General features: G+C 41.5%; 1 protein-coding gene across 3 annotated transcripts in view; it reads left to right on the top strand.

The window, feature by feature from the left end:
- Positions 1-13,938, top strand: part of COL18A1 (collagen type XVIII alpha 1 chain) — a 247,584-nt gene that overhangs the window by 218,150 nt on the left and 15,496 nt on the right. For all 3 annotated transcript variants that reach the window (XM_073633725.1, XM_073633723.1, XM_073633724.1), the window contains 13 exons: positions 89-124; positions 1,852-1,914; positions 2,379-2,414; positions 5,518-5,601; positions 5,745-5,768; positions 8,041-8,103; positions 8,652-8,717; positions 9,270-9,314; positions 9,410-9,454; positions 11,625-11,696; positions 11,797-11,841; positions 13,022-13,064; positions 13,179-13,250. In XM_073633725.1, the coding sequence (XP_073489826.1) occupies positions 89-124; positions 1,852-1,914; positions 2,379-2,414; positions 5,518-5,601; positions 5,745-5,768; positions 8,041-8,103; positions 8,652-8,717; positions 9,270-9,314; positions 9,410-9,454; positions 11,625-11,696; positions 11,797-11,841; positions 13,022-13,064; positions 13,179-13,250 (694 nt within the window). The remainder of the gene's footprint in view (positions 1-88; positions 125-1,851; positions 1,915-2,378; positions 2,415-5,517; positions 5,602-5,744; positions 5,769-8,040; positions 8,104-8,651; positions 8,718-9,269; positions 9,315-9,409; positions 9,455-11,624; positions 11,697-11,796; positions 11,842-13,021; positions 13,065-13,178; positions 13,251-13,938) is intronic.

Raw genomic sequence — 13,938 nt, 5'->3', positions numbered from 1 at the left:
ATGTGAGCCTGATAGGCACTTTATAGCAATGACCTTTATTGGGTAGACACATAATATGTGAGTCATTTTTATACTCTTTTTGCCACAGGGAGATGCAGGATTTCCAGGACTTCCAGGACCAAAGGTAATGAGCTCATTATGACAACATATCATTATAAGATAGTGGCTATTTAGATTTTGTTTTTGTCATACATATAAACTGTTAAAGCTTAGGTTTAATGTGCTTATTTTTACCTTCCCTGGTTCTCCCCCCCCCACCTTCATTAATATGCTAAAAAAAATGTGCATACCTTATTCTAAACCTAAAGTGATACTAAAGTCTAATTTTTTCTCTTTAAAAATAACAAACATGTTATACTCAGTGCCCAGACCCTCCTCTTCTTGGGTCCCTTGCTGGCACTCTTGGCCCTTCCCTCCTGCCCCCACAGCAAGCAGCTTGCTATGGGGGCACCCAAGCCGAACCGCAGCTCTGTGTGTCCATTCAGACATAGAGCCACGGTACTGTCCCGCCCCCTCTGTCTCCTGATTGGCTAACTGACTTTGAGTGACAGTAGCAGAAGCCAATAGCGCTGCTGCTGTGTCTCAGCCAATCATGAGGGAAAATCCAGGATGGCTGAGGCATTTGTGTACGTCGCTGGACAGAGATGGGGCTCGGGTAAGTATTAGGGGGGCTGATTGGAGCTGCTGCACACAAAAGGTCTTTTTATCTTAATGCATAGAATGCATTAAGATAAAAAAACCTTATGCCTTTAGAATCACTGCGTCGGCCATACTTGCATTGAAATTCAGCCTGTCTGGCAGGGACTGGCTTAATTTCAATCCTTGTATGGGCAGGCTGCTTGTGCCCAAGTCGTTCCATCGATCGACTTTGGTACAACCAGCCTTTTGGATTTTGAGTGAATACATCGAAATCATTAATCAATAGAGCAATGTTATTTGTGTCATCCTTTCCTAATAGTTACAGTGATCAGGTCTTTTATTAGCATGTGGATAAAAAAATACAGCGCTTGCAACACACAATATAAGTGAAATCAACAAAAAAGTCCAAATAAAATTCCAAATAAATGCAACTGAAGTGTTAGTCCACAATGAAGTAGGTGCAAAAAAATGCTTCACAAACTTGCAGGAGTACAGTGACACCCCCTTTTGCATCACCACTCACCAGAACAGGACGACCCCCAGCTTAGCAGTCCAGGGGTCACTTCAGGCTTGTAAATGGTATCCCACACACGTGTATTGGTGTCAAAACATCAGATGGTGGATCAGTGTAAACATCAGATGCTAGATTCTAATAGGAGGCTCTCAACAGGATATGCAGGCACCCAGAAATGAAAAGAGGATGGACTAATAGTGAATAACTGTTATAAAAGTTGATTTAATGCGCATAGGTATCGGTACTTACAAAAAGATGGTTAAAAACAGGCATGGATATAGAGCTGTAGATACAGGAAGCAGCCGTTCATAGCATGCGATCCACAGACCGGAAGTGATGTCAAACCAGGAAATTATGTCAATGCATTTGGCCCTCCCTCAGGGCGTCATCAAGGACCTTCAGTTGCATTTATTTGGATTTTTATTTGGACTTTTTTGTTGATTTCACTTATATTGTGTGTTGCGAGTGCTGTATTTTTTTTATCCACATTCACCCAAGTGATTAGCACCTTGTCTACAGCGGCTGCATTTCATTACCACTTAGTTGTTCCCATCAGCACAAGTTTATATTTAGTAATATATTTTCACACTTTTATTAACATTGCCATTGTACGGGAGTTGATGAGAAATGAAGTCATGTGATAATAAGTAATGTATTGGTGCTTGCTTCTAATGAGATCTAACTCTTGCTTGTATCAGGGGGATCGAGGAATTCCTGGTTTGGATGGAAGACCTGGACTGGATGGATTCCCTGGTCCTGAGGTAAATGCTGAAATATCATTACTGAAATCGACCTCCTTTTATATGTTCTTCATTATCTTTATCTACAGTGATTCTGTCACAGTGGAGACCTTCGTGAAAGTAATGTGTCTCTTTGTAACATTGCTGTAAATAGATGCCAAGAATCAAAAGGACATATATAATGCTGCTTATCACATACAATTCCTCAGTTCCTTTTCTGTCTCCTAATTTGTATTATTTATTTTATTTTTTATTTATTATTGGGTTTTCATGTGCTCATACCTGCCTATTCCTCTTGCATTCATTTTCTTAAAACTTTCATGTTGTCTGTTACAGCCATTTATTCTTCATTTGTATCATATCATTGTATATTTGTAGATTTCCTCCTTAGAATGTTATGTTCCCAGTCTTACTTAGTTTCCCCAATTTAAACCTATAATCTATTTAAAGAACTTCAATTTCAATAACATATTCTTTCTTCAAAGGGTCAAAAGGGAAACAAAGGTGATCAAGGAGAACGGGTAAGCATCAGCAGATCCATCTTCTTTCTTCTGAGCCTAGCTAAACAAGTAACAACAGTAAGGCTCCGTTCTCATCTAGGTGTTTTTTTGGGCGTTTTTCTGCTGTAAGCCTCAGCTCTAAAAACGCCCAAGAAGACAAATCCCATTCATTTCAATGGCCCCTGTTCACCTCTGAGCGTTCTGTCGCCTGAAACCAAACGCCTGTCGCTCAAAAAAGTACAGGAGCTTCTTTTTTGGCAGATTACAGGCGTTTTACTCCTTTCACATTGATGACTTTTTCACCTTGAAAACTCCTGTACAAAAACGCTGCAAAAACGCCTGTAAAATAGCAATGCCTAGATGTGAACAGAGCCTAAAGGTCCTTAAAGTGGGCCTGTAAAGTGGAAACTGTGCACAAAAAGTCAAGTACGGGCCAGGGGCGAATAACCAACATTGCCTCCCCTTAAGATGGTTTCAGCCTTATTCTGCATTGTGTTAGTAGCCATCTTGGCAGCGAAGACGGGCTTGCTTCTTCATCCTCATGTCATACCACCCCATCCCGATGATTGATGAACTGATGGTGGTGGAAAGGATCATCTGATGGCAGGAGAAGTGGAGGATACACAAACAGCAGTAGCACAGGAGGGAGGAAGCATTGACAGGCAGCAGGTGTGATGGAGGAAACACAGACCCACAAAATGAATGAAGTAAAGGGCAGGGGGATTTGAGTTTACTGTCCAGCAGGCCTTCAGAAGAACTCAATGATATTGGTGACATGACCAACCAACAGACACTCCAAATCCCAGGAACAGCAATAATAAGAGGCAGGAGTGGGCAGGTTATGTATGCCTTAGATACGCTCATAATACAGATATACAGCTATGAGGGTAGGGGAAGAGCAGTGCTGAGACAGTGTCACAATTACCCCAACTAGATATTAAACTAAGACAGTAAATCTTCTTTTGTTTGAGTATGGGTCCTCTTTAAGGCTTAACTAAACTACTCAATACTTACCTTTGCTTCAAGTGTCCGACCCATGGGAACCCCCTTCTGGCACCAGCTTCTTCTGGGTGCCAGTCTTTGGCCCCTTTGATTGGCCAGTACAGGATGACATCACTCCCATGCATGAGCAGACTTCAGTCATTCTGGAACACAGGCACTGTTGCAGACTGAAAACTGAGCATGCGCAGCTCAGTGTACATTCTACAGAAAACTGTGAATAGGCAGACAGGTATATTTTATTGAAGAAGAGACATTGCCTGCCTGATCACAGTTTATTATTAGACTTTAGCTTTAAAATAGAACTATAGACAAAACCTTTTTTTTTTTTTTTTCATTTTAGATACAGTAGGGGAGGGTTATAACTTGGGTTGCACCAATACCACTTTTTTAAGACTGAGTACTGATACTTTTTTTCAAGTACTCTCCGATACCGATTACTGATTACCGATACTTTTTTTAATGTCGTGTGACAGTCCTTTTTTTTTTTTTTTTTTTTTTTTTACAGACCCCTGATGTCTCCCCTTTGAGACAGGGAAAGGGACTGAGGACACAGGTTAGCCAGTCCCTTTCTCTGCAGCCTCTCAGCTGGATTAAAAATGAATGAAGAGGAGACAGAGGCTCCTCTTCATTCATACACTGAAGCATCGTAAACACAAGTTACGATGTTTCAGCTATGATGAATGGACAGAGGCAGTGACCACTGACTCTGTTAATTCGGAAAAGGAAGGAGTTGGTAAGTGACAGATTAACTGGCTCCTTCCTCCACTCTCCATCCTGAAAGATCCAGGGCAGGGGGAGACCGTTGAAGGAGCCGGAGAGCCATGGAGGACACAGGGGGACACAGAGAAGGACAGGGGGGGACTGAAGGAGGACATAGGGGGAACGAAGGAGGACATAGGGGGACCAGGGGGAATGGAGGAGGACATGGGGGACCATAGGAGGAGCTGGAGAGCCTGGAAGGACGCAGGGGGACCCGGAGGATGACACAGAGGGGGACCCGGAGGATAAAACGTTTTGGGACATGGAGAGCCAGGGAGGACACAGGGGGACCCCGGAGGAGGACACAGGGAACTCAAAACGGGACAGCCGGGGGTGATCGGTGCAGCGGTGGGGGCAGTTGCAAGCACCAATCTCCCTGACAGCCATGGGAGGGAGAGGAGGAGAAGAGGCTGTCAGAAAAGTTATACAGGAAGATCAGTGCTTGTAACTCCCCCCACCGCTGCACCGATCACCCCTGAGGCTGCCTAAGTATCGGGTCAAGCATCAGAGCATTTGCACGAGTACAAGTACTCGTGCAATTGCTCGGTATCAACATCAATACCGATACTAGTATTGGTATCAGTGCAACCCTAGTTATAACCCCTGTTGGTTTTATTTTTTGCCATCTGTGCCCCACTGGGGAGATTAACCTTCACTTCCTGTCTCATTGCCAAAACAGGAAGTCAGAGGAAATCCCTTAAAATTAAGGGAATTCCTCGGGGACCCTCAGGCCTTTAGAACTAGTGTCCCCATTGGAAAATGTCCCCTCTATTACTTTTCTGGGAACAACCCTAAATCGTGTATTTTCTTTCACTTTCAATGCTATTGATAAACAGGAAAAATAGAGAGGGTAAATCTCCATAATGGGGGTACAGACAGTGATAAAAATGGACAAGTGTTCTAATCCATCTCCACTCTATCCAAAACTAAAAAAAACTTTTGTCTTTAGTTATACTTTAAAGTTTAGCGTGCAGGAAATGAGGGAAATACACATAAGAAGCTGTAGAAAATATATCCTTAACCACTGTGCTCCTGGGTCACAATGAAATGATAAACTGCATTAGGTATATTTGGGACACTGGAAATTCTTTGTTAATAATATCTAAATATTTGAATGGATTTATAGAATGCTCCATGGTTATTGGAGATGTTTAAAACAGCAAGTGTTCAGACTGGTTGCAACACAACAACATTATAGGGATCCAAGAGCTTTGAGCCACAGCTTGATGACTACTGCAGCAGAATGAAAGTTAGAGTAACCTTTATAGTGACCCATAGTGTAAATGCAGTAGAATTTAGTTTTATCTTTTTCAGATGATTGCAAGGTTTTGGTTACACTAATGTATTACAATGCTTGTTGTAGGGGGAGCCAGGCCGTGATGGAATTGGAATTCCTGGACCTCCCGGACCTCCTGGGCAAATCATTTACAGATCATCTGATGGCACAGTAAGCAGATTTGTTTGATTATATTGTGATGTATTATTTATATTGTGCATGTATCTTTTTTCCACATATTTATATTTGTGTTTGTATTATTAATATACTGTATATGTTTCTCAAGTGATTTCATGTTATGTCTTCCATTCCAGGATATCATTGGTGGAATAGGACAGGTGAGGATGTCTGAAATGTAACTTTTGCATGGTACATAGGGAGGACTACATTTTACTAAGTCATGTTAAGTGGTTTCATGCCATTTACATAAAAGGGGTGGGCAATGTGTAATGTAAATTTTAAAAAAATATTGACTTCATTCATACAAATATATGCTCCAAGTGTGTGTGGCCTTTAGAAAATTAGAGGCAACATAAATCATACCGAAGCCACATAGATTAATCACCCAAACACTCCAATATGTTTTTAAATAATTGAAATCCTTAAAGCCCAAGTCTGGGAAACTAAAATGATCCCTAGCAGTGGACCGTCCCTCAGCATCATCACATCTAATGCAGGACTATAGGCCCGCTTGGGACCAGTCGAGAAGTGGAGGATCAGGAAAGTATTTTTTTTTCTATCCCCTAGACCTAAACAAGCAATTACCCTTGCATCCCCACTGCAAGGGATAATTTTAAAGTTTCCTTGAGTTGGGCTTTAATGATCTTTATTGGGTGATTAATAATAGCTAAAGCCTCGTACACACGGTACGATTGTTGGCCAACTGAGCGCCTGATTTTTGTCAAAAGGGTGTGTGTCAGGATCTTGTCTTGCATACTAACGATACACAATTGTCATGCCACAAACACGAACGTGGTGACGTACTACGAGGAATTTCAGCTCTTGAGCGCCACCCTTTGGGCCCCTTCTGCTAATTTCATGTTTGGTGAGCACTGATTCTGAGCATGCGTGTTTGTACTTTCGACTTTTGTGTGACGGATTTGTGTACTGACCATATGAAAAACTGAGATCAAACCGTTGTCCGCCGAAAATTTACTAGCCTGTCATCCAACATTTGTTGGCTGAAAATTGGACAATTGTCCAAGGAGCGTACTAACAGTAAGATTTTAGGACAACAGTCTGTCAACAGACAATCAAAAAAATGGGTAGTAGCGCTGCTAAATAGTATGAGATTTAATACATTAGTCCATCAATAAGTCCTTGAAGTGGATACTCGGTATATGTGGATGGGGAGAGATGAAGAGGGGAGACCTGTATAGATTACTTTAGAAGTCCAAAACAACCTTGGCAGCCTTTGAGGGGGGAGTTGAAAGCAGACTCCAGATATGCAAATGAGAAGAGAAACACAGGCGCCTCTAGGTTAGAACTGTAAACATTTTAATGAGATACTGATGCATTATCTACTTACATGGAGGTTAAAGAAGTAAGGCACGAGTCTATCCACACTGGTGTGGCATTCACTGCTGAGTGGCGTTCTGAACAGCTGATTTTTCTGCCTGTGGGGGAGAAATCCTAGCCAGCAGGATCTCTGGGACCACGGCGATAAAACCGAGGCTTGGGTTAGGTCGATGGTGTGGGCTGGAATGCGGCGCCGGGAGTGATGACAACACTGGTGGGTTGCAACGGCGTTTGGGAGCATGCGCACTGGTAGATGGGACTCAGGGCGTGCTCCTTTGTCAAGCTAGTGAGACTTTGACTGATAACAGCCTTAAGTCTCACAGCCAGTTCCAAGGCATATATAAGGCTGTTATCAGCCAAAGTCTCACTAGCTTGACAAAGGAGCGCGCCCTGAGTCCCATCTACCAGTGCGCATGCTCCCAAACGCCGTTGCAATCCACCAGTGACGTCATCACGCCCGGTGCCGCATTCCAGCCCTCACCATCGACTGGATCCAAGCCTCGGTTTCATCGCCGTGGTCCCAGAGATCCTGCTGGCTAGGATTTCTCCCCCACAAGCAGAAAAATCAGCTGTTCAGAACACCGCTCTGCAGTGAACGCTACGCCAGTGTGGATGGACTCGTGCCTTACTTCCTTAACCTCCATGTAAGTGGATAATGCACCTGTATCTCATTAAAATGTTTACAGTTCTAACCTAGAGGCGCCTGTGTTTTTCTTCTCATTGTCAACAGACAATCCCCTGCCAACAATCGTACCGTCTATACGAGGCTTAACGTTCAACTTTTATGATAAATTTACTCTAAAAGAAGATGTACCTTCTGAACCCCATAGAAATACCCACTAGGGTACCCAAAACACTGGTACTCTGTCTTGATTGGCCTAAAACAAAAACATTTAATATAAAATGTACCGCCTTTATGCTACAGTGGTGAGTGTCTACATTTCTTATTGTAAGTTCTGTTTCTGCAGTTTCAGGAAGTGCATTGCCCCAAGCCAGCCAACTTTCAGATAGATGTTATACACATCCATTATACATGTTATACAATATCCATTGAGTATGTCTCTTCTGATTGTGTATTAACTGTGTTTCCAGGGTACTAGAGGATACAAAGGAGAGACAGGGGAACAGGGTTACCCAGGACTGCCTGGACAGAAGGTAAGCATTTGTTTAAGAATAGGCAAATTTTTGAGCACGCATTTGCTGATTAAGAAAAAGCAAAACATTGACGTCCTACAACTGAATTCTCCAAATTTGCCATAGCCCACCACACTGCAACACAGTAATCATTGTACCCCCTGTTGCAGACTCAAGATCCACACTTACCCAGTGCTGAATGTTGCAGCTTGACCAGAGCCCCAGCAATTTTTTCACTCTCAAATCCATCCTTCTTTACTGCTTTTCTGCAAATGTGCAAAAATACAATACACAGAATGAGATTGTGGGTGGCCATCTTTAAACAGTAATTTCTATTAATGAAATGGTACCCTCAAAAAACTCAAAACAATGCATTCAATGGTAATCTTGTAACAAAAATACAGAATACATTTCTCATATCCAGAAGCGGTTGGTGCAACTTATCCAGCATTTTTCCAACTACTTTTAAATAAATATTGTTGTGTTTTTATCATGTTGCAGTAATGGAATAGATGGTATTAGTTGTAAAATAAATCAAATAAAATATTAAACTAATTCTTTTACTCTAGGGAGATAAGGGAGAGGCAGGAAGGATCCTGGGCCCTGATGGTACACCACTTACTGGAGGAGTGAAGGTAAGATGGAGTTGGATTGTGTAAGCCAGAGAGTTATGCATTATAGAAAAGGAAATATAAGTGAGAGTAGGTAGAGACAGCCTTCAGCAAATTCATAACTGTGTGTGATCAAGGCCTCAAAACAAAACCCTTATCTATATATTCATTTTATCCAAGATTGTTTGCCAAATGCTGTTGCTCCTTGTATAAATCACTATGTATCCCCTGGCCTTCTGGGGTCCATAGCAATCACATGATCTAATATGGCTACAGTTTCTCCCTTGGCCTTCAGTGCAAAGAAGACAAATTATCTGGAGACCGTTAAATATCATGCCGATAGTTAGATACATTAGAGTAATTTATTGCAATCCCAGTGAAGCTTACAGTGTAATGTCTCTTCTACTGTCACACATTAGGGTATATTTATATACTGGATTTCTTCAATGTTTTTAAATACTTTACTTGCATAATATCTCTTTGCAGTATATATCCAAATATATACTCTGAATATCTGTACAGCAGTACTACAAGTTAGCCCATACTTTGATGTATAAACGTGTGCTTGTATTCCAGGGTGATATGGGACCAAGAGGCCCTGTTGGACCTATGGGACCAATGGTAAGTGCATATATTCTAAACATAGGAAAAAGAGTGGTGGTTAGAAGGAGAAATAGTAGGTTTAAAATGTCTATGATACATTCTTGTGTCACCAGGGACCTTCTGGACAGAAAGGAGAAATTGGATTTCCTGGAAGACCTGTGAGTATAATATGCAATACAGTAATTATACCTTTTAGGTTTGGTTCTTGCCATTAATATGTTTTCCATTTTCCTTTCTCATGCCTTTTTTTTTTTTCATTCATTTTCATTTTTAACTTTTTACATCAATAAAATCCTATGTTCTTTAATTAAATAAAAACATAGTTCCCCTCTCTATATGGTTATCTTTTTTCCATCACGTGGTCCAACTTACTCCACAATCTCTATTCTGCCTTAAAGGGGTTGTAAAGGCAGAAGTTTTTTTATCTTAATGCATTCTATGCATTAAGATAAAAAGCTTTCTGTGTAGAGCAGCCCCCCCTCAGCCCCCCTAGGACTTACCTGAGGTCGCTCTCTGTCCAGCAATGTCCATAAGTGTCTCAGCTGTCCAGATTCTCCTTCCTGATTGGCTGAGACACTCAATCAAAGTCCGCTAGCCAATCAGGGGAGAGAGGGGGCCGGGTTGGGACTCCATGTCTGAATGGACACAGGGAGCTGTGACTTGGCTCGGGTGCCCCCATAGCAAGCTGCTTGCTGTGGGGGCACTGAACAGGAGGAAGGGGCCAGCAGCACAGAAGAGGGCCCCGAGAAGAGGAGGATCCGGGCTGTCCTGTGCAAATCCACTGTTACAGAGCAGGTAAGTATAACGTGTGTTATTTTTATATGAAAAAAATGAGACTTTACAATCACTTTATTTTCCCTTCTGTTTTGCTTATATCTTTTTTGTAGCCCTTCTCCTCTCATTTCTTTTTTTTTCAGTCCATCACCTCTTTTGCTTTTTATTACCATGTACATTCACTTTTTCAACCCATATTTTTTTTTTTTCCGTTGTCAATTCCCTTAGCTACTTTATTTTTTAATGCACTTCATTATATCTTCTACACCAAATTTTCTCTACTTCTACTGCATATTTGTTTTCTTATCCTTATTTGTTCCCTCTTTTCAATTAATCCCCTTTTTAGAAATGTTAGCTAAAAGCTATTGGGGTTGATTTACCAAAGGCAAATCCACTTTCCACTACAAGTGCACTGCAAGTAGACTTGGAAGTGCACTTGGAAGTGCAGTCACTGTAGATCTGAGGGGAAGATCTGAAATGAGGGGAAGCGCTGTTGATCTTATCATCCAATCATGTACAAGCAAAAATGCTGTTTTTTATTTTCCTTGCATGTCCCCCTCAGATCTACAGCGACTGCACTTCCAAGTGCACTTGTAGTGCAAAGTGGATTTGCCTTTAGTAAATGAACCCCCCTGTCATTAAATATAAGCATAAGGCCGGGTTCACACTCTCTTTGGAGCCGGTTTACATATCTCTGATGCAAATATGCACAGGAGCCCTGTGCACCTTTTGGTCTGTTTTAGGCCCGAATTCAGCCCAAAATTTGGGCTGAAATTGGACCTGAAACGCTGAACCAGGACACACAGGACCCCTGCTGGGAGCTGCATCAGCATTAGGTGTGAACCGAGCCTTAGATAGGTATTAAAGTTAATGTTAGACCAACCTCTTAAAGTTCAAAAAGCATTAGAGAAAGCCTCAACATAAACTCAACCCTAATGCCACGTACACGCGGTCGGCCAGACGCCGACGGACCAAATCCGGCGGACAATCCGATCGTGTGTGGGCTTCACCGGACCTTCAGCCGACTTTTCCAGTCGCAAATCTGACGAAGTTTAGATTTGGAACTTGCTTCAAATCTTTACGTCGTAACTCCGCCAGACCCAGAAATCCGCTCGTCTGTATGCTAGTTTGGCGGACAAAAACCGACGCTAGGGCAGCTATTGGCTACTGGCTATCAACTTCCTTATTTTAGTCCGGTGTACGTCATCACCTACAAATCCGTCAGACTTTGGTGTGATCGTGTGTAGGCAAGTCCGTTCGTTAGAAAGTCCGTCGGACCAGTCCGGTCGAAGGTCCGACCGTGTGTACGCGGCATAAGTGATAACAATTCTAAATGGATTTTATAAGGTAGACTTCTGGAACTTACCGCCAGATTAGACTGTCAAAAGCAGATAATTGTTCCATCTCCACCAGAATAATGCCTTTGACCATTACCACTGATTTACTAAGTGTCTGTGTTTGCACTTTATGCTTACTTATAAGGTGTTGTCCTCCCAATGTCTAAAACAGATAAACAAAAAAAAACACAAGTTATTTATGCTTTTTGTTTTTCAGGGTCGTCCTGGTGTGAATGGACTTAAGGGAGAGAAGGGAGAAAGGGCTGATCCTTCTGGCTATGGAATTAGGGTAAGTTTTCTATATTGATGAGCCAGTTAATGAAGACTATTTGACTTACTTAGACCTGTTTCATTGTTCATAACAAATGTCATTTTTTTTTTTAATTTAGGGGCCACCAGGTCCTCCTGGCCCTCCTGGTCCTCCAGGGCAAGCAGTAAGTTTTGTTATTATCTTACCCTGCTATATTGTAAGACATCCAGGCTAAAACCTCGTACACACGGTATGATTGTTGGCCAACCGAGCGTCTGATTTTTGTCAAAAGGGCGTGTTGCAGGATCTTGTCTTGCATACTAATGGTACACAATTGTTGTGCAACAAACACGAACGTAGTAACGTACTACGAAGAATCTAAGTTCTTTAGTGTCACCCTTTGGGCCCTTTCTGCTAATTTCGTGTTTGGTGAGCATTGATTCCTAGCATGCGTGTTTGTACTTTCTACTTTTGCGTGACGGATTTGTGTACTGACCATACGAAAATCAGACATCAAACTGTTGTCCGCCAAAAATTTACTAACCAGTCATCCAACATTTGTTGGCCGAAAGTTGGACAACACTTGTCAAAAGGAGTGTACTAATGGTAAGATTTTAGGACAACAGTCTGTCAACAGAAAATCACCTGCCAAAAATCGTATCGTGTGTACGAGGCTTTGGAGAGAGTTTCCAAGAAACATGTAAATTGTCTATCCCAGCCTTTGACCTCTGACTTTGCTTGCTGGTATTTATAGGGGGTTATTTACGAAAGGCAAATCCACTTTGCACTACAAGTGCAGTCGCTGTAAATCTAGGGGTAGATCTGAAATGAGGGGAAGCTCTGCTGATTTTATCATCCAATCATGTGCAAGCTAAAATGCTGTTTGTTATTTTCCTTGCATGTCCCCCTCGGATCTACAGCGACTGCACTTCCAAGTGCACTTGTAGTGCAAAGTGGATTTGCCTTTAGTAAATAACCCCCATAATGTATGGTGCTCTAATGTTAGATCATTGAAATGTGATAGTTATCACAGGAATATGTAATATTATATGGTTGCACAACAATACTATATTTGGTAGTATTACATGTATTCTAAGCCTCATACAATATGAAATATAGGAAGGGAATATGGTTTAGTGTCTTGTTATGAATCTCGTTAAAGTGGCTGTCCATTCTTTATAATGATACATCAGGATTTTGAGCTAAGTCTAAGCCTCCTTCAATTATCTCTGAAGTTTTAATAAAACTATTAATGCATAAGTTGATTTGTTTGTGACATCTGCAGCACAGACAAGCCTTGAACCAGTTGCTAATTATATATTGTACATGTAAATAAATTTTCATTATTAAAACCTTTTTTTCAGGTGTATGGTGATCCACGTGCTGCTGGGCCTCAAGGATATCCAGGTTTGTCATTCTACATTTAGTGTACCTGACATTACTGCATTTTGTCACTACAGGTTAATTCCTATTTATAAAGCTTTAACCTTTATTTAATAGAGTTAATTGTTGTTATTATAGGTCAGAAAGGCGAGAGAGGACTTCCAGGAGCAAAAGGTGATCAAGGAGACGTTGGCCCTGCTGGACCACCAGGTAATAACAAACACGTGGTAACAATTGTGAGAAAGACAGGATGTATAATCTCAATCCATGGAAGCTGTAAAAAAAAAAACTTCACAATGGCATCTTATTTGAGCTGAAGCATTCTTAGTGAAAAGTGATCATAGATGACATTCAGATGATTCCTTTGCTTTTAACAGTGAGAGAATGGTGTTTTTTTTAAACTCAAGCTTATTGTTTTCTAGACTGCTGTTGACCAGTGATTCTCAAACTGTGGTCTACAAGCAAAGATTGTGTTTTTCCTAGTCACTTTTCGTACTCTTCTGGTGTCATTGGGCAATGGACTGAGTGTACAGAGCAAAAGATTCCTGTGCCATTTCCCAATCCCTTTGCCTGGCTTGTGATACTAGCGTGAAAAAAGGGGATTGATTTTGATGGTGGGAATGTGAGTGAGAAAAGGCACTGAGCAGTTGGACGCAAGAGTTGAAAAGAAGCCAAACACTGAATAAAATAAGGTAGTTAAGCAAAGAGGAAAAAGCCAATCTTCATAGTAGACCAAGCTGTGCAATGCAGACTAAAGCCTCGTACACACAATCAAATTTTCAGACGAGTGTTCGTCTGTTTTTTGTTGCAAGTTAGTCTCATATCGAAAGTGAAGAGGTTACTCACCATATGAAAATTCTCGTACGACAGAATTCAACTTCAGAAATGCCGTAATGTG

This window comes from Aquarana catesbeiana, linkage group LG06 (assembly GCF_042186555.1).
Source record: "Aquarana catesbeiana isolate 2022-GZ linkage group LG06, ASM4218655v1, whole genome shotgun sequence".
NCBI classification, from domain to species: domain Eukaryota; kingdom Metazoa; phylum Chordata; class Amphibia; order Anura; family Ranidae; genus Aquarana; species Aquarana catesbeiana.
Note: the sequence above shows the minus strand (reverse complement) of the source record. Positions and strands in the feature narration are given on the sequence as shown.